We start from the raw sequence: 25,531 nt of genomic DNA, 5'->3' as shown, positions 1-25,531 counted from the left end.
CACTGTCACTCTACAGATCTTCCTCTTTTTTTATTTTATTTTTTTTTTATTTTTTAAATTTGCCTCATCATTAGATAGAATGAAATTCCAGGGATGTACTTCCATTACTCAGGAGATGTTTCAGACTGTGTGCAGTGAAAATCAGAAGGGCCAAATCCCAGCTGGAACTCAAGCTGACTACTGGTCGTAAAAGCATCAACAATGATTTTCTAAATAGAAAAACAAGAAAAGGAGGACCAACGACAAGCTCCGTCTGTTATTGGATGTGGAGGGGAAACACAGTGACAAGAAAGAGATGATCACCCCAATGTGGTTTGGTCATAGTCTTCAGCAACAAGACCTATTTTTCTCTGGGTACAAAATCTCCTGACTACCTGGTAGATAGGGACAGGAACCAGAATGAAGACCTCATAATCCATAAGAAAAGGGTCAGCAACATGATAAACTACTTAGATATATGGAAGTCTATGGGGCCAGAAGGCTAAGTGATGGGTCCTTTGTTTCGGTCACAGCAATCCCATGCAGTGCTACAGACTGAGGAAAGAAGACTGGCTCAAAAGCTGGCTGGCTGAAAGCTACCTCCGAGTATTGGTCAATAGCCAGCTGAATATGAGCCAGTAATGTGGCCAAGAGATCCAGCAGCATCCTGATTTGTGTCAGAAATACTCTGGCTAGCAGGACTACAGAAGTGATTGTCCCTCTGTACTCGGCTCTCGTGAGGCTGCACGTCAAATACTGTGATCAGTTTTGGACCCCTCACTATAGGAAGGTTACTGAGGTGCTGAAACAGGTCAAAGCAGGGCAACGGAGCTGTTGAAGGGTCTAGAGAACAGATGTCATTAGGAGCGGCTGATGGAGATGGGGTTGTTTAGTCTACAGTAAAGGAGGCTCAGGGCAGATCCTACTGTGTTCTACAATTACCTTAAAGGGGGGCTACAGCAAAGTGGGAATCAGCCTGTTGCCAAGAACCATGTGATAAAACAATAGGACATGGCTTCAGATTGCTGCAGTGGAGGTTTACATTGGATATTAGGAAAATGTGTTTCACTGAAAAGACTGTGAAATATTCACCAAGGCTGCCCAGAGATGTAGTTGAGTTGCCAGCATTTAAGGTCTTCGGAGGTTTGAGCATGTAGAACTTAGTGACATGGTTTAATGGTATATGATCTAAGAGGTCTTTTCCGACCTAAAGGATTCCAGGATTCTATGAATACAGCTGTTGTTGTAGAATATGTCTGGTAGCAAAGCCACTTCCAGCTCCATTCTTGAGAGGTCAGGGTTCAAAGGTTCCTCTTTCTACCAAGAGAACGTCACACACAAAGAATTCTCAAACTACTCCCAGCTGTTATGTTTGCCTTCCCTATTCATAAAAGGCAGAAGGACTTCATTAAAAGACCGATTGCCCAGCCCACTTCTTCATAACATGCAGAGAGACTATACCATGGACAGCTCTAAAGATATTTCTTTCCACCACATTAACATGACCTAACATTGTGAAGACAATAAATGTTATGCAGCTTGTTTATATACATTTATATTTTTTATATTTAGTTATTTTTCAGTATTCGTACTAGTAGATCTTTTAAGGTACATAGTAGGAAATGAATTGTACAGAAGGCTCTCCCTAAGATCCCCAAAAATATTAGTAATATTTCTCAGGCAAAACCTATTGACCAGACAGACTTCAAAGAGCATAAACCACAGCTTTGTGGGGAATGGAATAACTAAAACAAGACAAAGAACCACCAGCCCTTCTACAGCCCCTCACACAACATTCCCTCAACACGTTACCTCAAACCTTCATAACTTCAATGCTTTTCTTTCACCATCACAATTTGTAAGCAAATCTCACCAAAGGAGAAGTTCAACAAACCTTTTCCCAATCTCACGCACAATGTAGAAGCACACCTTCAAAGTATACCATGAAGGGAGCTACATTTCTCTGCAAGTATCTAAAGCCTCCTAAAGAGATAAGGGACAGAGAGGATTCTTTCCGCAACAAAGACTGGGTCATCGTAAAAACATCAGCAAGGAAATGTCCCTCTGCTTTAAGTATATGCGCTGTTCCATGGAGACATGCCTCTTCTACTAAAATCATGTTTACATCTACTCCTCAGACAACAACAACAACAAAAAAAAAACAGAACATTTTGGCATCAGAGGATTAGCGTTGCCTTTCAGGAAAGCAAAACCAGGATCAAATGGTGCAAAAATGCTGCAGGCATTCTCAAAATTATAAATTCAAAATTAATATATGCTACAGAAGTTGGCATTCACAATCGTACCACTGCTCAAACAATATCGCCACATATCATACCTTCTCTTCAGAACCAACGTCCCAACTTCACTCCTCTACATTCATAGCATTCAGTTGAAACACTCTCAATAATCACCTTTTAACCGTATGTCAACAGCTAATAAAGGCTTATCATTCTGGGACATCGTAAGGGGAAGCAGAACAGGGAGGGAAAGGCAATGAGCAGGAAGGGAGGCAAGCGCCGAGACGGAGGGCGTCGGGGTGTCCGGAAGGACTGACTCACCGGGAGGGCGTCGGGCGGTGCGCCGCGGGCGCCGGCAGCGTCTTCCCCGAGCAGCGGCGCGGCCTTGTCGGGCGGCGGCCGCACCGGGAGCGTGTTGCAGCAGCTGTCGGCCGCCCAGCGCCGCTGGCTCTTGCGCGAGTCGGCCGTGAGCGACACTTCGTGCGAGTAGGAGTGCAGGAAGGCGCGGACGCCGTCGATGCCCACGAAGTGCGAGGCCGGCACGCCGCGCAAGGCGCCGCTGGCCGGCGGCAGCAGCTGCGAGCGGCGCCAGCGCCGCAGGCGCAGCGCCAGCAGCAGCAGCAGGAAGGCGACGAAGAGGCACGACACGGCCGCCACGGCCAGCACCAGCCAGCGCGTCAGGCTGCCGCCGGGCTCGGCCGGCGCCGCCGCGCTGCCCAGCTCCGACAGCAGCTCGGCCACGCTCTCGGCCAGCACCACCGTCAGCGTGGCCGTGGCCGACAGCGCCGGCCGGCCCTGGTCCTTCACCACCACCACCAGGCTGTGCCTGGGCGCGTCGCGGGCCAGCGGCGAGCGCGCCGTGCGCACCTCGCCGCTGTGCAGCCCCACGCGGAACAGCCCCGGCTCCGTCGCCTTGGCCAGCTCGTAGGACAGCCACGCGTTCTGCCCCGCGTCCGCGTCCACCGCCACCACCTTGGCCACCAGCGCGCCGGGCTCCGCCGAGCGCGGCGCCAGCTCCACGCCCGTCCAGCCCGCGCCCGCCGCCGACGCCGCCGACGGCGGGTACAGCACCTGCGGCGCGTTGTCGTTCTCGTCCACGATCAGCAGCCGCACCGACACGTTGCTGCTCAGCGCCGGCGCGCCGCCGTCCTCCGCCCGCACCCACAGCCCCACCTCGCGCACCTCCTCGTAGTCGAACGAGCGCAGCGCGTACAGCGCGCCCGTCTCCGCCTGCACCGACACGTAGGACGACAGCGGCGCGCCCCGCACGCGCCCCTCCGCCAGCCGGTAGCGCACGCGCGCGTTCTGCCCCCAGTCCGCGTCCCACGCCCGCACCGTCAGCACCAGCGCGCCCTCGGCGTTGTTCTCGGGCAGACGGGCGCTGTAGCGCGCCTCCGCGAACACCGGCGCGTTGTCGTTCACGTCCAGCACGCGCAGCGCCAGCACCGCGCTGCTCCGCAGCGACGGCGACCCGCCGTCCGACGCCCACACCGTCACGTTGTACTCCGACACCTCCTCCCGGTCCAGCTCCCGCGACGTCACCACGCTGTAGTAGCTGCCCACCGAGCTCCGCAGACGGAACGGCACGTCGCCGACCAGCGAGCACCGCACCTCGCCGTTGGCGCCCGAGTCGCGGTCCTGCACGTGCAGCAGGGCCACCACAGTCCCCGGCGGCGCGTCCTCCGAGATCTCGCTCAGCGCCGACGACACAGTCAGCTCGGGCGCGTTATCATTTACGTCGGTCACCGAGATCGAGATTCTAGCTGTGTGAAAAAGGCCACCACCGTCGTGTGCCTGCACCTCCATTTCGTAGGAGTCGCCTTCCTCGAAGTCCAGGCTCCTCAACAGTCTGATCGATCCCGTCTCAGAATCGAGGTAGAATATCTTCAAGGATTTGTCGGTAATTTTCTTAAATGAATACGTCACATCGCCGTTAAGTCCCTCGTCGGCGTCGGTGGCCGTGAGGGTGAGGAGCATGGAGTCCACGGGCACGTCCTCGGGCACGCGCACGGCGTACACCGCCTGGCTGAACACGGGCGCGTTGTCGTTGGCGTCCAGCACAGACACGCGGATGCGCGCCGTGCCCGTCCGTGCCGGCTCGCCGCCGTCGATCGCCTTCAGCACCAGCTCGTGAAACGCCGCCTCCTCCCGGTCCAGCGCCTTGGCCAGCACCAGCTCGGGACGCTTCTCGCCGTCCGCTCCCGCCTGCACGGACAGCGAGAAGTGCTCGTCGCCGCTCAGCTCATAGCTCTGCAGGGAATTCACTCCCACGTCCGGGTCGCTTGCTTCCACCAGGGGAAAGCGCGACCCGGGAGTTGTCGTCTCGCTCATTCTCAGTTCCTTTTCAGCCTCTCGGAAACTGGGGGCGTTGTCGTTAATATCCGTGATTTCCACTTCGATCTCGTAAACCTTCATCTCGCCCTCCACGATCACCTCACAGCGCAGCACACATCGCTGCATGCCCTCGCACAGCTGCTCTCTATCTAGCCTCTCCGCCGTCACCAGGTGGCCGCTGTTCGCATGCAGAGCAAAATACCGTGTCCTACCTCGGTCCAGGATACGGGCGCCGCGATCGCGGAGCGCCGGCAGCTGCAGCGCCAGGTCCTTGGCCACGTCGCCCACGAAAGAGCCCTTGGGCAGCTCCTCAGGCACCGAGTAGCGCAGCTGCCCCCACACCGCCTCCCACGCCGCCACCAACACGCAGCATAGCAGCGCTCGCTGCCTCCGGCTCCAGCGCCGTTCTCTCGCTGCACACATCTCCGCCACGGCCCCGTCTGCACCGGACTCCCGCCGCTCACCGCCGCCCACCCGGCTCTTTGGCTTTGGCTCCGGATCAGAATCTCACTCCGGCTCTCGGTGCGGGTCACGCTTCGAGTCTGGCTCCTCCGCCGCCTGCGGATCCTTCCGACCCCTCCGCCTCGTTTTATCTCTGCTCCGCACGGCGGGGCTACTTGCTGCCCGCCCGGCCGCCGACACAGAGAGCGAGCGAGCCGACCGGTGCCGCTGCCGTGGGCGAGCGAGCCGGGCCGCCGCGGGCGGGGCTGGCTGCAGCGCTCTGCTCCTTCTTCTCCTCTCCTCCGTGGTGAACAGCGGCGCCCGCAGCCTCTGCCCGGCACTGCACGAACAGCTCACACCGAGCGCAGCTGCTCTGCCTCTTCTGCGGAAAACAGCGGTCACAGCGACACGGCACATTCCCCTCTGATACGGAAAAGAATCAGTTCGTTTGTTTCCGCAACACTTTCTCTTCTTCGGGGAAAAGATCCAATGCATACTGGTCTTCTGGGCGGTTGTGATCAAACTGAAGGCAGAAGGTTCCTCTGTCTTCCTTCTTCCGCATGGCAAGTAGAATTATTCGTGTTAATTTGAACGCTAAATAGTTGTTTGTCTCAACCTTGTGTTGCAGTTGTACAATGTCCTCCTGTTGGTATAAATTATGAAAGACGCATAAGTACATTGATTTGCGAAAAATCCAAAGAAAGAGGAAGAGAATTCTCCAGCACTAAGTATCAACCATGTTTCCTTGATTGTGGCATGCACAATCTGTCAATCTCATTCTGTACAGTAAGCATTCACATCGAATAGTTCTTATTGCACATCCAGCCCTATGCAATGCAGGACATCAACCAGACCGGCAGGCCCTCTTTTGCCAGTACTCCTGGAGCTGAAAACATCCCACAGTTAGCTGGCATTGGCCAGTACCACTCTACACTGTTCTGTACCACGTTCCTCTGTATAGCCAGCGTCCCGTTGGAGGATCACACATAATCGAGCTATGCACTGCTTCAGGACCTTCTGCTACCACTTCTAGGCAGCAATGGGTAGGAAATCATGCTTGTGCTCTACAGAGTTTCCTTCCAGCAATGTAGTAAGTATTCGCTCTTTGTTATTTCTGATTATAGATATAAGGAATCAAAACACTCCGAATGGACCATGTGAGGCAAACATTTCACAACTTTTGAGGACATGACTCTTACTACTTGGAAGTCACTGACACCTCAAGCTGGATGATCGAGCAGTATGTTTGGACATCCAGAAGTATTGGTGGAAGGGACATACGAAGACGATTCTTATCCCCTTTAGAGCCATGGAGAAAAGGGTCATAGTGAAACAGGCACAGACCTTGGCACCGTGCAAGGAATCAAGCGTTGCACAGGAAAATGCCCAGTTGATTCTTCTGTCTTCCTCACTGGAAGCCAGACCTTTGCCTTTCCTCTGCCTGAGCATCTCTTTCTTGGGCCAAGGAGCGTCTGTACTGAAGTGACACAGAAACAATTCCTGCCATTCCTTGTCATCTGGGGAATCTCCTCTGATCTGTTCCTTCCCTTCTAAATGTGATCCTGGGGACTACAACAGTTGAAGATTCAGATCTTTATTTCATTTCACTTAAAACTATAACAAAATACCCACCCATACACCTGAAGGAAACCTGAATTGAACTTGGTGGGAAGGGAACAAAGCTCCATGGGAGACAAACACATGCAGGCATAAGATGACAACAATATTCAGGATCAGTTACAGCTCTAGATCAGCACTTCAAGGGGATATCTGCTCCATACTACCCTTCTGCTATTCTTTGCCTTCTTCTTCATAAATGGTGGTGACTCCAGATGCACCCTTTCACCTCAGAGACCTGCCCTATATAGGCACTTTTTGCCAAGTATTTTATTCTCAGTGAAGCATCATTGCCTTTAAGGACAGGGACAGCACGATCAGAGCAGAAATGGTGCAGGCCTTGGCACCAGGTACAGAACCAAAGCATTCCCCATTCAAAGCCGCATTGACTCAACTATTTTCATGACTCTAAAACTGCTTCTTCCTGTGTAGAAGTAGTCACACACTTTATCTGCAACATGGACAACATACTACATCTTGACATATGTCAGACAGGGAAAAAAAAAGGCATATAATTCACTGACATTTTATTGAAAGAGGAATATTTCAAAGTACTTCTCTCCACAGCTGGAAACATTCAAAGTCTTCGAGGAAACTGCTTCCCAAGTCTCACAAGTCTAAAAAATCAAATGCATTCTGGTCTTCAGAGCACAGTGAAGGTGGAGGGTTCCTTTAGCTGTCTTCATTATACCACATAGCAAGTAGAATTATTTGTGTTAATTTGACCCCAAAGTAAATCGTAGTCTTATTTTTCAGAAGCACAACTGTTCCACGAAGTAAAGAGGTTGTTCTTGCAGTCCTTCTTGAATTAAATCTCCCTTATCTTTGCAACACATCACGAACATCTAAACCAAACATTCATTTATAATTTTCATTGTCATTTCTAAATCAATAACCTATATGAAACACTTCCCCAGATACATACCACACGGTATCAGAGATGAATTCCAGAAGCAAATGCTTCCTCACTACTACTGTGCAGAGAAGAGCTAGCAGCTCCCTTCAGCTCTCTGAACAGTTTGTGCTCCCACTCCACATCCCTGTTACTGAGAAAACCAGTCTGGGCACTCACCAATGATCATTTTACACCACTATAATGCACTTTTGGACGACAGAATAGCTGAAGGTTCTTGTCTAAGTTGCATTTACTTAAATGGATTTCCAGCAATATAACTACCCATTCACCAGAGGAAAACCCCATGACATTCACTGTGAGGGTGCCCATGGGAGATGTGCATACCTGTGTACACACGTGTAAGATGAGTCAGTACTTGCAATTGGTTTTCAAACATGTGCAAGTACATTCATTTGAAAAAAAAGCTAAAGAAAAAGAAGGAAATATCTCCATCACCAAGCATCAATCTATTTTCATGATTCTGTCATGCAGAATCTTTGGATCTCTAAACAGTAAGCATTCTCATCTAATAGTTCTTATTGCACATTAAGCGTTATGCAATGCAGGACATCATGCAGACAGGCAGGCCTTGTGTCACTAGTCCTCCTGGAGCTGAGAACACAGTCAGCATTGGTCAGAATTATGTAGACACAACTCTTCCTGGAGAAGTCATCTCCCAGAGCACTTGAAAGTCACTGACACCTCAAGCTGAATGCTCATGCAGCACCTTTGGACATCCAGAGGTCCCAGTTTGAAGGCCTATGCAAAGAAGATAGTTATCCTCTTTAGGAACATGGAGGAAAGGGTCACAGTGAAACAGCCACAGACCTTGGCACTGCGCAAGGAATCAAAAGTTGCACAGCCCACCTGACTCTTTCGTCTTCCTTGCTAGAAGCCAGACTTCTGCCATTCCCCTGCAGGAGAACCTCTTTCTTGGGCCATGGAGAGTTTTCTTTGGTCAACTAAGACAAGCAGAGACTGGAGCATCTGTACTGAAGTGACATAGAAACAATTTCTGCCATTCTTTGTCATCTGGGCAGTCTCCTCTCATCTGTTCCTTCCCTTCCAAAAGCCATCTTGCTGACTGCAACAGCTGAAGATTTGAATCTTGCTTTCCTTTCACCTCAGTTTTAAACAAAATACCTCCCCATGTATCTGAAGAAAATCTGAATGGAATTTGCTGGGAAAGGAACAAAACTCCATGGGAGACAAGCACACAGATGGACATTGCAGGCATAAGATTATAACAATACTCAGGATCAGTTACAGCTCTAGATCAGCACTTCCAGGGCACACCTGCTCCCACATCACCCTTCTGCTCTTCTTTGCCTTCACCTTCATACATGGTGGTGACTCCACATGCATCCTTTCATCTCAAACACCTGTCCTACATAGGCACTTTACATAGGCCAAATATTTTATTCTCAGCAAAGAAACAGGACAGGGACAGCACGATCAGAGCAGAAATGGTGCAGGCCTTGGCACAAGATTTGAAACCAAAACATTCCCCATTCAAAGCCACAACGACACAACAACTTTCCCAACTCTAAACCTGCCTCAGCCTGTGTATTCTGCAGTCACATACTTTATCTGCGCTATGGACAACATCCTTCTCCTTGACATATGTCACACAAGAAAGAACAGGGCATATCATTCACTGACATTTTATTGAAAGAGAAATACATCAAATTAATGCTCTCCACAGTTGGAAACATTCAAGGTCTGGAAAGAAACTGCTTCCATAGTCCTGACATTTCTAAGGTATCTTCCAGTCAAGATACTCTGCCACAATGAAGCACACTTGAGACTGCAGCAGCAAATGAGGCAAAAATGTGAATCAAGGGAACTACAGGCATGTCAGTCTGATCTCAATGCCAGGGAAGCTCTTGGAGCAGATTAACTTGAGTGCCATTACATGGCACTTGAAGGGGAACCAGGTGATCAGGCCCAGACACCATAACTTTATCAAAGGCAGATCCTCCTTCATGAACATGATCTCCTTCTACAACAAGGTGACATGACAGTGGATGATGGAAAGGCTTAGGAGCTTATCTACCTTGACTTCAGCAAGGCTTTTAAACACTCTTTTGCACAGCATTCTCCTAAAGAAACAGGCTGCTCACGGCTTGGACAGGTGTACACTTGGTTGATTTAAAAGCTGGCTGGGTGGCCAGGCACAAAGAGTCACGTTGAATTGGCATTCACAATGAAATCAAACCACTGCCCAAAAATATCACTGCTGACACACCTATTTTCCAACTTCAGAACAGACCTCTCACACTATTTCCTCTACAATCACAGCATTCAGTTGTACCACTCTCAATAAACAACTTCTAACTATATGTTGGCCGCTGATAAGGGCTTATCATTCAGGGATATTTTAGGGAAACATAAGGATATCAATTCCTTTGACTGCACGGCAGTAAACATTCACGTTATGTATTGAAACAGCTCCCCCAGTTCAACAATTAATAACAGATATTCCACTCTTTTCAGGGTTCTCTGCCACACTGAGGCCTACTTTTGACATTGACAATAAGCAAAGAAATAATGCAAAAGCTGCAGGACATGAAAAGAACTTCACTCTCAGTCTTGACACTCCATTCCTCAATCTAAACAAATATTATAAAACAGAATTTGAAGCAATGAAGACATGACACAACTGTTGCAATAGCATTAGCTTGCGAGTAAAGCCTCTTCAATTCTGATGACATCAATGCTCAGTCCTCTTTCCTCCAAAATACTTTCACACACAGCATAGCATAAATAGAACATTCAGGCTTGTTTCTCTGATATTCATTACAGGAAAACAGACATTTCTGTCCTCAGAAGATCTTCATGCAGTAAAAGATACACTGAGGAGAGCATAGACAAAAAAAAAAAAGCAGACAAATGAAATATGGTCACATTAAGACTCTTTCTAAGACAGCCTCACACTATGGATCAAGCATATGGGCTATAGGGATGTTGTACCCTAACCAACTGATAATCTCAAGTGTACATATAGTCAGAATAGGTTAAAAAAAAAAAAAAAGGAAAACATGCATAAAACATGCTGAGGATTGAAAGGAGCAACCACCTGGCAGGGGAAAAAAAGTTAGAAGTCCATCTAGAGCAAAGCTGCAGATGGAAGCCCTGTCTCATCCACTACCACCCACAGAAAGTAACACTGACAGCAGAGCCCGTGTGTAGCTCCCTTGAGCCACGGACAGTCACCCACAAACCGCTGCCCGATAAAGTTGTGCCTTCTGCAGCTACAAACCTCACCGGCCGGGAAAGAGAGCTGGGAGTGAAAGGCAATGAGCAGGAAGGGAGGCAAGCGAGGAGACGGAGGGCGTCGGGGTGTCCGGAGCGACTGACTCACCGGGAGGGCGTCGGGTGGTGCGCCGCGGGCGCCGGCAGCGTCTTCCCCGAGCAGCGGCGCGGCCTTGTCGGGCGGCGGCCGCGCCGGGAGCGTGTTGCAGCAGCTGTCGGCCGCCCAGCGCCGCTGGCTCTTGCGCGAGTCGGCCGTGAGCGACACCTCGTGCGAGTAGGAGTGCAGGAAGGCGCGGACGCCGTCGATGCCCACGAAGTGCGAGGCCGGCACGCCGCGCAAGGCGCCGCTGGCCGGCGGCAGCAGCTGCGAGCGGCGCCAGCGCCGCAGGCGCAGCGCCAGCAGCAGCAGCAGGAAGGCGACGAAGAGGCACGACACGGCCGCCACGGCCAGCACCAGCCAGCGCGTCAGGCTGCCGCCGGGCTCGGCCGGCGCTGCCGCGCTGCCCAGCTCCGACAGCAGCTCGGCCACGCTCTCGGCCAGCACCACCGTCAGCGTGGCCGTGGCCGACAGCGCCGGCCGGCCCTGGTCCTTCACCACCACCACCAGGCTGTGCCTGGGCGCGTCGCGGGCCAGCGGCGAGCGCGCCGTGCGCACCTCGCCGCTGTGCAGCCCCACGCGGAACAGCCCCGGCTCCGTCGCCTTGGCCAGCTCGTAGGACAGCCACGCGTTCTGCCCCGCGTCCGCGTCCACCGCCACCACCTTGGCCACCAGCGCGCCGGGCTCCGCCGAGCGCGGCGCCAGCTCCACGCCCGTCCAGCCCGCGCCCGCCGCCGACGCCGCCGACGGCGGGTACAGCACCTGCGGCGCGTTGTCGTTCTCGTCCACGATCAGCAGCCGCACCGACACGTTGCTGCTCAGCGCCGGCGCGCCGCCGTCCTCCGCCCGCACGCACAGCCCCACCTCGCGCACCTCCTCGTAGTCGAACGAGCGCAGCGCGTACAGCGCGCCCGTCTCCGCCTGCACCGACACGTAGGACGACAGCGGCGCGCCCCGCACGCGCCCCTCCGCCAGCCGGTAGCGCACGCGCGCGTTCTGCCCCCAGTCCGCGTCCCACGCCCGCACCGTCAGCACCAGCGCGCCCTCGGCGTTGTTCTCGGGCAGACGGGCGCTGTAGCGCGCCTCCGCGAACACCGGCGCGTTGTCGTTCACGTCCAGCACGCGCAGCGCCAGCACCGCGCTGCTCCGCAGCGACGGCGACCCGCCGTCCGACGCCCACACCGTCACATTGTACTCCGACACCTCCTCCCGGTCCAGCTCCCGCGACGTCACCACGCTGTAGTAATTGTCCAGCTCCCGCTCCAGGCGGAACGGGACGCTCTCCTCGATGCTGCACCGCACCTCGCCGTTGGCGCCCGAGTCGCGGTCCTGCACGTGCAGCAGGGCCACCACAGTCCCCGGCGGCGCGTCCTCCGAGATCTCGCTCAGCGCCGACGACACAGTCAGCTCGGGCGCGTTATCATTTACGTCGGTCACCGAGATCGAGACCGTAGCCGTGTCGGAAAGGCCACCGCCGTCATGGGCTTGAACCTCCACTTCGTAGGATTCGCCTTCCTCGAAGTCCAGGCTCCTCACCAGCCTGATCGATCCTGTCTCGGGATCTAGGTCAAGTACCTTCGAAGCTTTCATGGAAATTTCTTTAAAGGAGTATTTCACGTTAGCGTTGATTCCCTCGTCAGCGTCGGTGGCCGTGAGGGTGAGCAGGGTGGAGCCCACGGGCACGTCCTCGGGCACGCGCACAGCGTACACCGCCTGGCTGAACACGGGCGCGTTGTCGTTGGCGTCCAGCACAGACACGCGGATGCGCGCCGTGCCCGTCCGTGCCGGCTCGCCGCCGTCGATCGCCCTCAGCACCAGCTCGTGAAACGCCGCCTCCTCCCGGTCCAGCGCCTTGGCCAGCACCAGCTCGGGACGCTTCTCGCCGTCGGCTCCCGCCTGCACGGACAGCGAGAAGTGCTCGTCGCCGCTCAGCTCATAGCTCTGCAGGGTATTCACTCCCACGTCCGGGTCGTGAGCCTTAGATAGGGAAAACCGGGACCCAGGAGCAGTTATCTCGCTCATTCTCAGTTCCTTTTCTGATTCTCCGAAACTGGGCGCGTTGTCGTTAATGTCCGTGATTTCCACTTCTATCCTGTAAACTTTCATCTCGCCCTCCACGATCACCTCACAGCGCAGCACACATCGCTGCATGCCCTCGCACAGCTGCTCTCTATCTAGCCTCTCCGCCGTCACCAGGTGGCCGCTGTTCGCATGCAGAGCAAAATACCGCGTCCTACCTCGGTCCAGGATACGGGCGCCGCGGTCGCGGAGCGTCGGCAGCTGCAGCGCCAGGTCCTTGGCCACGTCGCCCACGAAAGAGCCCTTGGGCAGCTCCTCGGGCACCGAGTATCGCAGCTGCCCCCACGCCGCCTCCCACGCAGCCACCAACACGCAGCACAGCAGCGCTTGCTGCCTCCGGCCCCAGCGCCCTTCTCTCGCAGCGCACATCTCCACCTCGGTCCCGCCGGCACCGGACGCCAGCCGAGAGCTCTCCACCGCAGCCCCGACTCCTCGCTTCCGGCTCTGGATCAGATTCCCTCTCCCGTTTCGTTTCCCGTCCTCGGCTTCGGCCCCGCCGCCGCCCGCTCTCGCCGTCCCTTCCGCCTCTCTGTAGCTCGGCTCCGTACCGCCGGACGCTCGCCGAGAGCTCCCCGCCGCCGCCCCCACTCTTCTCCTCTGGCTCCGGATCAGTTTGTCGCTCCCTATTCGTTTTCCTTTTCCGGCTCCGGCCTCGCCGCGGCCCGTTCTCGCCGGCTCCTCCGCCTCGTTGCACCACGGCTCTGCACTGCGGGGCCGCTCGCAGGCCGCACGGCCGCCGATACAGCGAGAGAGCGAGGCGGGCCGCAGCGGGGGGGGCTGGCTGCAGCGCTCCGCTCCTTCCTCTCCTCTCCTCCGTGGTGAACAGCGGCGCCCGCAGCCTCCGACCGGCACTGCACGCACGGCTCACAGCGAGCGCCGCCGTCCTGCCTCTTCCGCGGAAACTTTCGGCCCCCGTTGAACGCGGCGCCACGGCACATTCCCCTGCGTCATGGCCCAGATCCGGTGCCTTTGTCTCCGCAACACTTTATCTTCTTCGAATAGAAGAATATCGAATGCATTCTGGTCTTCAAGACCATCATGAGCAGTTTGAAAGCAGGGGGTTCCTCAGGAATTCTTTCACCGCTTGGCAAGTAGAATTATTCGTATAAATTTCACCTCTAAATAGTTTTTAGACTTAACTCAATATTGCAGAAGTACCATGTCCTCCATGAGTTCCAAACTTTATTTTTGCCACCATTCTGGACTGAAACTTTCCTCAGGTCTTCAGCAATGTATGACCATGTGAATTCAATGTTCAAATGTAATTTGTGTTGTTGTTCCTATGTCGGTAACCAATATGAAACTGTTCCCCCTGTAAGAGTGCAGCATCAAGGAACCAGCAGCTTCCTGACTAGGCTGTGCACCCAACTCCAAATCCCTGCTATTGAGAAAAAGTCTGGGCACTATCCACTGATCAGTCTCCCCCTACTATAACTGCAGTATTGGAGAGCACAACAGCTGAAGATTCCACTCTGTACTTTCATTCACTTAAATGGACTTCCAGAAAAATGCCTACCCATACAGAAAAAGAGCATTGCACTTGGCATTCAATGTGGAGGTAGCAGAGACCCACAGGAGATGACTATGGTATTGTATATGCAAGTGTAAAATGAAACAAGTACTTGGGATCAGTTATGAAAGTACATCCATTTGCAAAAAAAAAAAAAAAAAAGAAGAAAATTCTCCAACAGTAAGCATCAATCATATTTTCATCATGACATCATACAGACTGGCAGGTTCTCTGTTGCTAGTCTTCCAGGAGATGAGAACATTCCACAGGTATCTGGCATTGGCCAGAAGCATTCCACACCTGTTTGTACCACTTTCCTCTGTGTAACCATCGTCCCATTGGAGGATCATACATAATGGGTCTATGCATTGCTTCAATACCTCCTGATGTCATTGAAGGCAGCAATGGGTAGGAAATCATTTCTGTCCTTTACACAGCTTCCTTCCTGCACAGCAGTAGTTCATCTCTCTCGGTTCTTTCTGATTCTAAACATAAGGAAACAAAAACTTCCAGCGGACCTATGTGAAGCAAACATTTCACTACAGGTAGGAAATCACACCTATCTTCTCTGCAATTTCCTTCCTGCAATATACTAGGTCATCTCTCTCAGCCAGGATACCTGCTTCCACAACACCCTTCTGCTCTTCTTTCTCTTCACCTTGTGTCACATGGTGGTGACTCCAGATGCACCTTTTCATCTCAAAGAACTGCCCAATATAGGCTCTTTTTGCCAAATATTTTATTCTCAGCAAAGCATCATAGCCTCTAAGGACAGGGATACCATGATCAGAACAGAAATGGTGCAGACCTTGGCATCAGGTATGGAACTAAAGCGTTCCTCATTCAAAGCCACAATGACCCAACAATTTTCCTGACTCTAAACCTGCTTCAGCCTGTGTATTCTACAGTCACACACTTTATTTGCACCTTGGACAACATGCAACTTCTTGACATATCTCAGACAAGAAAGAACAGGTCATAACAAGTCACTGACATTTTATTGAAAGAGCAATATATCAAAGTATTTCTCTCCACATGGAAACATTCAAGGTCTGGAAGGAAACTGCTTCCACAGTCCTGCAGTTCTAACCTATCTTCCAGTCCTCTTAGGATTCTCTGCCACACTGAAGTACAGTTGAGACAGCAGCAGTAAACAAGGCAAATATATATATATATCGAAAACTAAAGAGATGTAAAGGACATCACTGTAACTATACAGACAGCCTTTTTTGATCTGCCCTAACATTATGTACAGTGAATTTCAAAAGATGCACCTGCAACACTCAGGACAACTATAAAGATGTTGTGAGGCTGTGCAGGAAGACAATTGGAAGGTCTGAAGCACAACAAGAGCTAAATCTGGCTACTGCTCTTAAAGACAATTAACAGGCTTAATAAATAGATAAAAACGAAAAGGAGGACTAAGTAGAATTCCTTATTGGATGTGAGGAGAAACATACTGTCTTGGGTCTGTCTGAGCTGGAGTCACCTTTTCCCTGCAGCAGCCCGCACACTGCTGTGCTCTGCACTCGTAGCTGGAACACATACTGACAAGAGATCATTAATGCCTTTTTGGCCTCAGTTTTTAGAAGCAAGACCATTATTTCTCTGGGTATCCCATCCTCTGACCACCTGGTAGACAGGGACAGGGACAGGGAGTGGAATGATGGCTCATAATCCATAAGGAAATGATAAATGACCTATGAAGGCACTTAGACATATGCAAGTCTATGGGTCCAGGAGGGATCTACCCGAGGGTACTGAGGGAGCTGGTGGAAGTACCCACCAAGCCACTTTCCATCATTTATCAGTATTCTTAGATACTGGGAAAGATCCTAACCAATAGCTGGCTAGCAAATATATGCCCATCTACAGGATGTTCTGGAAGGAGGATCCAGGGAACTACAGGCATGTCAGTCTGACTTCAGTGCTAGGAAAGCTCATGGAGCTGATTAACTTGAATGCCATCACTTGGCACTTACAGGACAACTGGGCAATCAGTCCCAATCAGCATGAGTTTATCAAAGGCAGGTCCTCCTTGATGAACATGATCTCCTTGTATGACAAGGTGACATGACAGTGGGTGAGGAAAAGGCTGTGGATATAATCTACCTTGACTTCACTAAGGCTTTTGAACACTCTTTCCTGCAGATTTCTCCTGGAGAAACTGACTGCTCATGGCTTGGACGGGTGTACGCTTCGTTGGCTTAAAAGCTGGCTGGGTGTGCAGGCATAAGGTGTTGAAGTGAATGGAGTTAAATCCAGTTTGAGGCTGGACACTCGTGCTGTTGCCCAGAGCTCAGTATAGGGGCCAATTCTCTTCAGTATCTTTATCAATATCTAGACGAGGGGATCAAGTGCACACTGTATGTTTTCAGATTACACAAAGTTAGTCATGAGTGTTGATCTGCTCAAGGGTAGAAAGGCCCTGCGAATGGATCTGGATAGGCTGGTCCAATGTGCCAAGTCCAGCAGTATGTGGTTCAACAAGGCTAGGTGACAGGACCTGTACTTGGGGCACAGAAATCCCATGCAATGCTTCAGGTGGGGGAAAGAGTGGCTGGAAAGCTGCCTAGGAGAAAGGAAACTAGGGATGTTAGTCAAGAGCTGTCTGAATATGAGCCAGCAGTGTGCTCAGGTGGCCAGGAAGGCCTACAGCATCCTGGCTTGTATCAGCAATAGTCTGGCCAGAGTAAAGTGATTGTCTCTCTGTACTTGGCTCTGGTGAGGCAGCACCTCAAATACTGCATTCAGTTTTGGGGCCCTCACTACAGGAAAGAAATCAAGGTGCTGGAGATGGTTCAAGGAAGGGTAATGGAGGTGTTGAAGGGTCAAGAGAACAAGTCTTATAAGGAGTGGCTGAGGGAGGGGTTTATGTTTTTTTTTTTCTTCTTCTTTTTTTTAGCCTAGAGAAAAGGGGACTCAGAGAAGTCTTTATCATGGTCTACACTTACCTTAAAGTAGAGCTTCAGCAAGGTGGGGATTGGCCTGTTTTCCTAGGCAGCAAGTGATAAGAGGATGGGAGATGGTCTCAAATTGTGCCAGGGGAGGTTTAGGTTAGATATTCGGAAAAAAAAAATTCCCGAAAGGAGTTGTGAAGTATTTCAACAGGCTACCCAGGGATGTAGTAGAGTCACCATCATTGGAGGTCTTCAAAAAGCATGTAGACGTAGAGCTTAGAGACACAATTTAATGGTAGATTTGGCAGTGCTATGTTGAAAGTTGGGCTAGATGATCTAGTAAGTCCTTTTCAACCTAAGCGATTCCAGGATTGTATGAACGCAGCTGTTGTCATAGCACGTATCTGCTAGCAAAGCCACTTCTAGCTCCATTCTTGAGAGGTCAATGTTCAAGGGCTCCTCTTTCCACCAAGAGACATCGACATATAAAGAATTCCCAAACTACTCCCAGCTGTTGTGATTGCCTTCCTTCTTCACAACAGCTAGAAGGACATCATCAAAGGACCAATTGTCGAGTGTGTTTCTTCATAATGTGCACAAGGACTACACCATGGACAGCTCCAAACATTTTTTTTTTCATCACATAAACACAACATAATAATATATTTTTTTAAGAGAATAAATGGTATTCGGCTAGTTTATACACACAGACATTTTTCAGTATTCATAGCAGTAGAGCATGTAAGGCAATAGTAGGGAAGGAATTCCCCAGAAGACTCTCCCATGGTTCCCAAAAAAGCTCAATAATATTTCTCAGGTAAAACCTATTGAGCAGACAGACTTCAAAGTGCATAACCACAGCTATGTGTGGAATGAAATAATGAAAACAGTCAGAGAAAAGAGCATCTATCCTTCTACAGCCCCTCACACAAAATCTCCCCAACATATTACCTCAAACCTTTCACAGCTTCATTGTTTTTCTTTCACCCCTGGAATTTGCAAGCAAATGTCACCAAAGGACAAGTTCAACAGACCATTTCCCAATACCAATCACTGTGTACAACCACACCACCAAGGTATACTAAGAAGGGAGGTACATTTCTCTGCAAGTTTCTAAAGTATACTAAAGAGATAAAGGGAAAGACAGAGAGGAGCCGTTCTCCAACAGACACTGGGTCATCATAAATATATTTGTATATATTTCTCAACACATATATGCAACAAAATTTCAAGCAATGAAGCCATGACACAGCTGTTGCAATAGCATGTGCCAGCTACCAAAGGCTCTTAAATTCTCTAGAGATCAACGTTCACACATTCTTTCCTGCAACAGCCTTTCAGACATAGTACACCTTGAATGGAATATTTATGATCATCTTTCTGATCTTGATTACAGAAAAAGGAACATTTCTGTCCTGGGAAGATCTTCATGAAGTAAAAGATATAATGGGCAGACTATACAGAAAAAGCAGCCAAATGAAACATGGGGACACTGAGATTCTTTTGAAAACAACTTCAAACTGCTCATCAAGCACATGGGCAATTGGGATGATATACACTTACTACCTGTTAATCTAAAGTGTACACTTATTAAGAATAGTGAAAAAAAAAAAGGAAAACCTGCATGGTACATGTCAGGGGAAGAAAAGAGTAACCACCTGACAAGTGAAACACAAAACAAAGCAAAAACAAATAAACAACACCCGGTTATACCAGAGTCGAAGGCAAAACCTGCTCTCATCTCCTGCTTTCTGCATCAGGTGTAACGCTGGCAGCAGAGGCCGCACCTGGTCCCCTCAATGAGCAGCTACCCACAACCTGCTGCCTAACGAAGTTCTGCCTTGCCCAGCAGCAAACTTCCCCGGCCGGGAAGGAGAGTGGGGAGGAAAAGGCAAGGAGCAGGAAAAACAACTAGGAAGAAATGCTATACCCCAATGCAGATAGGGGTAGACTAATGAGGATTTTCACAGTTATTAAAAGGAATTATACTCCGAAATCATACCTGTACATACAATTTTTGTACAGAACATTTTAGTATCAGAGGATTAGCATTGCCTTTCAGGAAAGCAAAACCAGGATCAAATGGTGCAAAAATCCTGCAGGAATGATCAAATTATGAAACCATACTTAATAAATGCTACAGAAACTGCCAGTCACAATAAAATCGTACCACTGCCCAAACAATATCACCACTAATCACACCTTCTTTTCAAACTCAGAACCAAGATCTCAACTTCACTCTACATTCAAAGCATTCAGTTCAACCATGCTCAATAATCACCTTCTAACTGTATCTCAGAAACTACTAAGGGTTTATAATTCAGGAACATTTTAAGGGGAATGACAGTGGGGAGGGAAAGGCAAGGAGCAGGAAGGGAGGCAAGCACCAAGACGGAGAGCGTCAGGGTGTCCGGAGCAACTGACTCACCGGGAGGGCGATGATTGCCTTCCTTTTTCGTGACAGCCTGAAGGACATAATTAAAGGACCTATTGCCCAGTGCATTTCTTCACATGAAACATGGATAGCACCAGACAATTTTTTTCTCACCACGTTATCATGATGTAATACAAACATTAAGAAGAGAATAAATGATACGCAGCTAGGTTATACACATGGATGTTTTTCAGAATTCATAGTACTAGAGCATGTAAGGTAAACAGTAGGGAATGAATTCTACAGAAGATAACCCAAAAATCCCAATACAAGCTCAATAACATACCTCAGGCAAAAACTAATCCGTAGACAGACTCCAAAGTGCATAAACCACAAATGTGTGTGGAATGAAATAAACAAAAGTAGCAGAGAAAGGAGCATCTGTCCTTCTATAGCCCCTCACACAATGCTCCCCCAACCTGACAACTCAAAACTTCCACAATTTCAATACTTTCACCCTCAGAATTTGCAAGCAAGTCTCATCAAAGGAAAAGTTCAACAGTCCATTTCCCAGTATCATGTACTGTGCACAACCACACCATCCAAGCATACCATGAAGGGAGCTACATCTTTCTGCAAGCTTCTAAGGCCTACTAAAGAGATAAGCGGAAAGACAGAGGATGCATTCTCCAGATACTGGATCTTCGTAAATATATGTGTAAAGGAATGTCCCTCTCCTTTTAGAGCATGGGCTGTTCCACGCAGACATGTCTCTTCTACTAACTTTATGTTTACATCCACTACCCAGACAAAAACAAACAAACAAAAAAAATGCACAAGTACCCTCATGTCTCCATTCTTCTACACCAGCTCCAAGTCAAATACTCAGCTGGTGGTTTACATGAGCAAGGCCCATGTACACATAACACATTCATCAACAAGGCTCTGTGCTAGTACTGATCTCTCAACCTACACACATAGAAAAAAGACTAGGAAAAAAAAATCAAACAAGCAGCAGAAGGAAGCATTCAAAGAGAAAGTCTGGTAAAGGTGTCATCTGTGCCACCGTGAATGTGGCACAATCTTCTCTCTGCACAGGAAAATGCCTCCCAAGATCACCAAGAAATGACACAGGTGTCATGCTGCAAGCAAAGCACTACAGTTTTCATCTGGACTTCATTTCTATAAATATTCATCTGCTCTATTCCATTGTTCCGTGGTATGGCCTGCATATCTCCAATGAATATAAGTGTTGAGAGCACAGAATACAGATTCAGTTTGAGCTTCTGTTTCATTTCCCTTACACACAAATATTTGTCCCCTGATGGCTGACAGGAATGTCTCAAGGGAAATAACGAATTGATGCAATACTAACTTAGTATTTACAATGTAAAAGGTCAATCGAGAAATGCAAAATATGAAGCAAAAGCTTCCTGAAAAGAAAGATCAGAAATGGAATACAACTAGGGAGAAACACTACAGCACAAAGCAGATTAAGAAGGTGGATTAAGGAGGATTTTTACAGGTATTAGAAGCCATTATACACAGACATCATAGCTCTACAAGCAGTTTCTCTGCAGAATACTATAGCATCAAAAGACTAGCATTGTCTTTGAGGAAAGCAAAACCAGGATCAAATGGTGCAAAAATGCTGCAGACATGGTCAAAATTATAAAATCAAACATAATTTATGCTATAGAAATTGCCATTCACAGTAAAATCATACCACTGCTCAAACAATATAGCCACTAATCACACCTTCTGTTCAAATTCAGAACCAAGATCTCAACTTCACTCTACATTTAAAGCATTCAGTTCAGCCACTCACAATAATTAGCTTCTAACTATATGTCGATCACTAATAAGGGCTTATACTTCGGGAACATTTTAAGGGGAACGACAGTGGGGAGGGAAAGGCAAGGAGAACAAAAAAAACACAGCACAGATGCATATAAATACATTTCTATTAATCTTCATGCAGCAACATGAAAGTTACGTAGAGTATATGGCATGAGCAGTAAAGTGAAACATGGGGCCATTAAGATTCTGTTTGCAGGGAACCACACACAACTGACCAGGCACACAGACTATTGGTGTGATATATTTTAAACTATTGATAACCTAAAGTGAACATTTACTCAGGATGCAGAAAAAGATACAATACGATACATAACTGTGTAAGAAATGAGCAACCATATGGAAAGTGAGAAAAAAGTTCCTCTGGAGCAGAGTTGCAAGTAAAAGGCCCCACTCATCTCTGCCTCCCACACCAAGGATAACGCTGGCAGCAGAGACTGTGCTTCACTCCCTCGAGCAAGGGGCAGCCATCCACAACCCGTTGCACAACAAAGCTGAGCATTGCTGAGAAACCAATCTACCCGCCCAGGAATGAGAACAAGAAGGATTCAGAAAAAAAAGGAGAAATGAAGGAAAAAAGGAAATCCTTCGTGATAAACATCAGGGGACAGAATAAACAACTAGATGGCACGTGTGAAACTAAGATAAGCCTAGCCAGAGTGGAGATGCATGCAAAAGCCACCTCCCGTATCCTGCCCCCCACAAAAAGTATAACGCTGGCAGCAAAGCCCGCACTTGCCCCCCCTGAGACAAGGGCAAACACGCACAATCCACTGCCGAACGAAGCTGTGCCTTCATCAGCAGCTAACGTCCATAGCCGGGAAGGAGCACGGGGAGGGAAAGGCAATGAGCAGGAAGGGAGGCAAGCGCCGAGACGGAGGGCGTCGGGGTGTCCGGAAGGACTGACTCACCGGGAGGGCGTCGGGCGGTGCGCCGCGGGCGCCGGCAGCGTCTTCCCCGAGCAGCGGCGCGGCCTTGTCGGGCGGCGGCCGCGCCGGGAGCGTGTTGCAGCAGCTGTCGGCCGCCCAGCGCCGCTGGCTCTTGCGCGAGTCGGCCGTGAGCGACACCTCGTGCGAGTAGGAGTGCAGGAAGGCGCGGACGCCGTCGATGCCCACGAAGTGCGAGGCCGGCACGCCGCGCAAGGCGCCGCTGGCCGGCGGCAGCAGCTGCGAGCGGCGCCAGCGCCGCAGGCGCAGCGCCAGCAGCAGCAGCAGGAAGGCGACGAAGAGGCACGACACGGCCGCCACGGCCAGCACCAGCCAGCGCGTCAGGCTGCCGCCGGGCTCGGCCGGCGCCGCCGCGCTGCCCAGCTCCGACAGCAGCTCGGCCACGCTCTCGGCCAGCACCACCGTCAGCGTGGCCGTGGCCGACAGCGCCGGCCGGCCCTGGTCCTTCACCACCACCACCAGGCTGTGCCTGGGCGCGTCGCGGGCCAGCGGCGAGCGCGCCGTGCGCACCTCGCCGCTGTGCAGCCCCACGCGGAACAGCCCCGGCTCCGTCGCCTTGGCCAGCTCGTAGGACAGCCACGCGTTCTGCCCCGCGTCCGCGTCCACCGCCACCACCTTGGCCACCAGCGCGCCGGGCTCCGCCGAGCGCGGCGCCAGCTCCACGCCCGTCCAGCCCGCGCCCGCCGCCGACGCCGCCGACGGCGGGTACAGCACCTGCGGCGCGTTGTCGTTCTCGTCCACGATCAGCAGCCGCACCGACACGTTGCTGCTCAGCGCCGGCGCGCCGCCGTCCTCCGCCCGCACGCACAGCCCCACCTCGCGCACCTCCTCGTAGTCGAACGAGCGCAGCGCGTACAGCGCGCCCGTCTCCGCCTGCACCGACACGTAGGACGACAGCGGCGCGCCCCGCACGCGCCCCTCCGCCAGTCGGTAGCGCACGCGCGCGTTCTGCCCCCAGTCCGCGTCCCACGCCCGCACCGTCAGCACCAGCGCGCCCTCGGCGTTGTTCTCGGGCAGACGGGCGCTGTAGCGCGCCTCCGCGAACACCGGCGCGTTGTCGTTCACGTCCAGCACGCGCAGCGCCAGCACCGCGCTGCTCCGCAGCGACGGCGACCCGCCGTCCGACGCCCACACCGTCACGTTGTACTCCGACACCTCCTCCCGGTCCAGCTCCCGCGACGTCACCACGCTGTAGTAGCTGCCCACCGAGCTCCGCAGACGGAACGGCACGTCGCCGACCAGCGAGCACCGCACCTCGCCGTTGGCGCCCGAGTCGCGGTCCTGCACGTGCAGCAGGGCCACCACAGTCCCCGGCGGCGCGTCCTCCGAGATCTCGCTCAGCGCCGACGACACAGTCAGCTCGGGTTCGTTATCATTTACGTCGGTCACCGAGATCGAGACCATAGCCGTGTCGGAAAGGCCGCCGCCGTCTTGTACCTGCACCTCCATTTCGTAGGAGTCGCCTTCCTCGAAGTCCAGGCTCCTCACTAGCCTGATCAATCCTGTGTTGGGATCCATGTAGAAAATTTCCGATGCTAGGTCCGTTGCTTTCTTAAGTGAGTATTTCACATCACCGTTGATTCCCTCGTCGACGTCGGTGGCCGTGAGGGTGAGGAGCGTGGAGCCCACGGGCACGTCCTCGGGCACGCGCACGGCGTACACCGCCTGGCTGAACACGGGCGCGTTGTCGTTGGCGTCCAGCACAGACACGCGGATGCGCGCCGTGCCCGTCCGTGCCGGCTCGCCGCCGTCGATCGCCCTCAGCACCAGCTCGTGAAACGCCGCCTCCTCCCGGTCCAGCGCCTTGGCCAGCACCAGCTCGGGACGCTTCTCGCCGTCGGCTCCCGCCTGCACGGACAGCGAGAAGTGCCCGTCGCCGCTCATCTCGTAGCTCTGCAGGGAATTCACTCCCACGTCCGGGTCGTAAGCCTCGGCCAGGGGAAAGCGCGACCCGGGAGGTGTCATCTCGCTCACTCTCAGTTCTATTTCGGACTCTCGGAAGCTGGGGGCGTTGTCGTTAATGTCCGTTATTTCCACTTCGATCTCGTAAACCTTCATCTCACCCTCCACAATCACCTCACAGCGCAGCACGCATCGCTCCACTAGCCGGCACAGCTGCTCTCTATCTAGCCTCTCCGCCGTCACCAGGTGGCCGCTGTTCGCATGCAGAGCGAAATACCGCGTCCTACGACGGTCCAGAATGCGAGCGCCGCTGTCGCGGAGCGTCGCCGGCTGCAGCGCCAGGTCCTTGGCCACGTCGCCCACGAAAGAGCCCTTGGGCAGTTCCTCGGGCACCGAGTAGCGCAGCTGTCCCCACGCCGCCTCCCACGCCGCCACCAACACGTAGCACAGCAGCGCTCGCTGCCTCCGGCCCCAGCGCCCTTCTCTCGCCGCGCACATCTCCGACACGGCCCCGCCGCCACCGGACACCCGCAGATAGCTCACCGCCGCCGACCCGACTCTTGACCTTCGACTCTGGCTCAGTCTCTCGCTCCGGTTCGAGTCTCCAGCTCCAGGACACTCGCTTCGGCTTACACTGTCGCTCCGGCTCTTTCTCCGGTGCCTGGTCCAGCCGTTCTCCGCTCTCTCCGACCCATCTGCCTCTTTGGAGCTCTGCTCCGTACCGCGGGGCCGCTCGCAGTCCGCAAAGCCGACACAGCGAGCGAGCGAGCCGGGCCGCAGCGGGCGGGGCTGGCTGCAGCGTTCCGCTCTTTCCTCTCCTCTCCTCCGTGGTGAACAGCGACGCCCGCAGCCTTCGCCCGTCACTGCACGCGCGGCTCACAGCGAGCGCCGCCGCCCTGCCTCTTCTGCGGAAACCTTCGGGCCCCGCGAACACCGCGCCACGGCATATTCCCCTGCGACGTTGCCCAACCCCGGTATTTTTGCCTTCTCCTTCGAGGAGAGGATCGAATGCATTGTGGTTTTCACAGCGGTCATGAGCCGAGTGAAGGCGGAGGAATCCTCTGTAGTCTTCGTTCTACCGCATGGCAAGGAGAATTCATATTA

General features: G+C 52.0%; 4 protein-coding genes across 4 annotated transcripts in view; all 4 read right to left on the bottom strand.

Moving 5' to 3' along the window:
- Positions 1–25,531, bottom strand: part of LOC137864440 (protocadherin gamma-C5-like) — a 186,499-nt gene that overhangs the window by 147,999 nt on the left and 12,969 nt on the right. The gene's annotated exons all lie outside the window — the stretch shown is intronic.
- LOC137864445 (protocadherin gamma-A10-like) lies at positions 1,519–5,269 on the bottom strand. Its single transcript, XM_068698543.1, has one exon. The coding sequence runs from the start codon at positions 4,974–4,976 to the stop codon at positions 2,415–2,417; it is 2,562 nt and encodes an 853-aa protein (XP_068554644.1). The 5' UTR covers positions 4,977–5,269; the 3' UTR covers positions 1,519–2,414.
- Positions 8,070–13,761, bottom strand: LOC137864442 (protocadherin gamma-A5-like). Its single transcript, XM_068698539.1, has one exon. The coding sequence runs from the start codon at positions 13,304–13,306 to the stop codon at positions 10,616–10,618; it is 2,691 nt and encodes an 896-aa protein (XP_068554640.1). The 5' UTR covers positions 13,307–13,761; the 3' UTR covers positions 8,070–10,615.
- LOC137864452 (protocadherin gamma-A12-like) lies at positions 21,458–25,242 on the bottom strand. Its single transcript, XM_068698549.1, has one exon. It carries the CDS (start codon positions 24,923–24,925, stop codon positions 22,376–22,378), a length of 2,550 nt encoding a protein of 849 aa, XP_068554650.1. The 5' UTR covers positions 24,926–25,242; the 3' UTR covers positions 21,458–22,375.

The sequence above is a fragment of the Anas acuta genome, chromosome 14 (genome assembly GCF_963932015.1).
Source record: "Anas acuta chromosome 14, bAnaAcu1.1, whole genome shotgun sequence".
NCBI lineage: Eukaryota > Metazoa > Chordata > Aves > Anseriformes > Anatidae > Anas > Anas acuta.
Note: the sequence above shows the minus strand (reverse complement) of the source record. Positions and strands in the feature narration are given on the sequence as shown.

What these genes read in the sequence shown, in the direction of transcription:
- LOC137864445 (XM_068698543.1), bottom strand. Translation starts at nt 4,976, where the DNA reads ATGTGTGCAGCGAGAGAACGGCGCTGGAGCCGGAGGCAGCGAGCGCTG.
- LOC137864442 (XM_068698539.1), bottom strand. Translation starts at nt 13,306, where the DNA reads ATGTGCGCTGCGAGAGAAGGGCGCTGGGGCCGGAGGCAGCAAGCGCTG.
- LOC137864452 (XM_068698549.1), bottom strand. Translation starts at nt 24,925, where the DNA reads ATGTGCGCGGCGAGAGAAGGGCGCTGGGGCCGGAGGCAGCGAGCGCTG.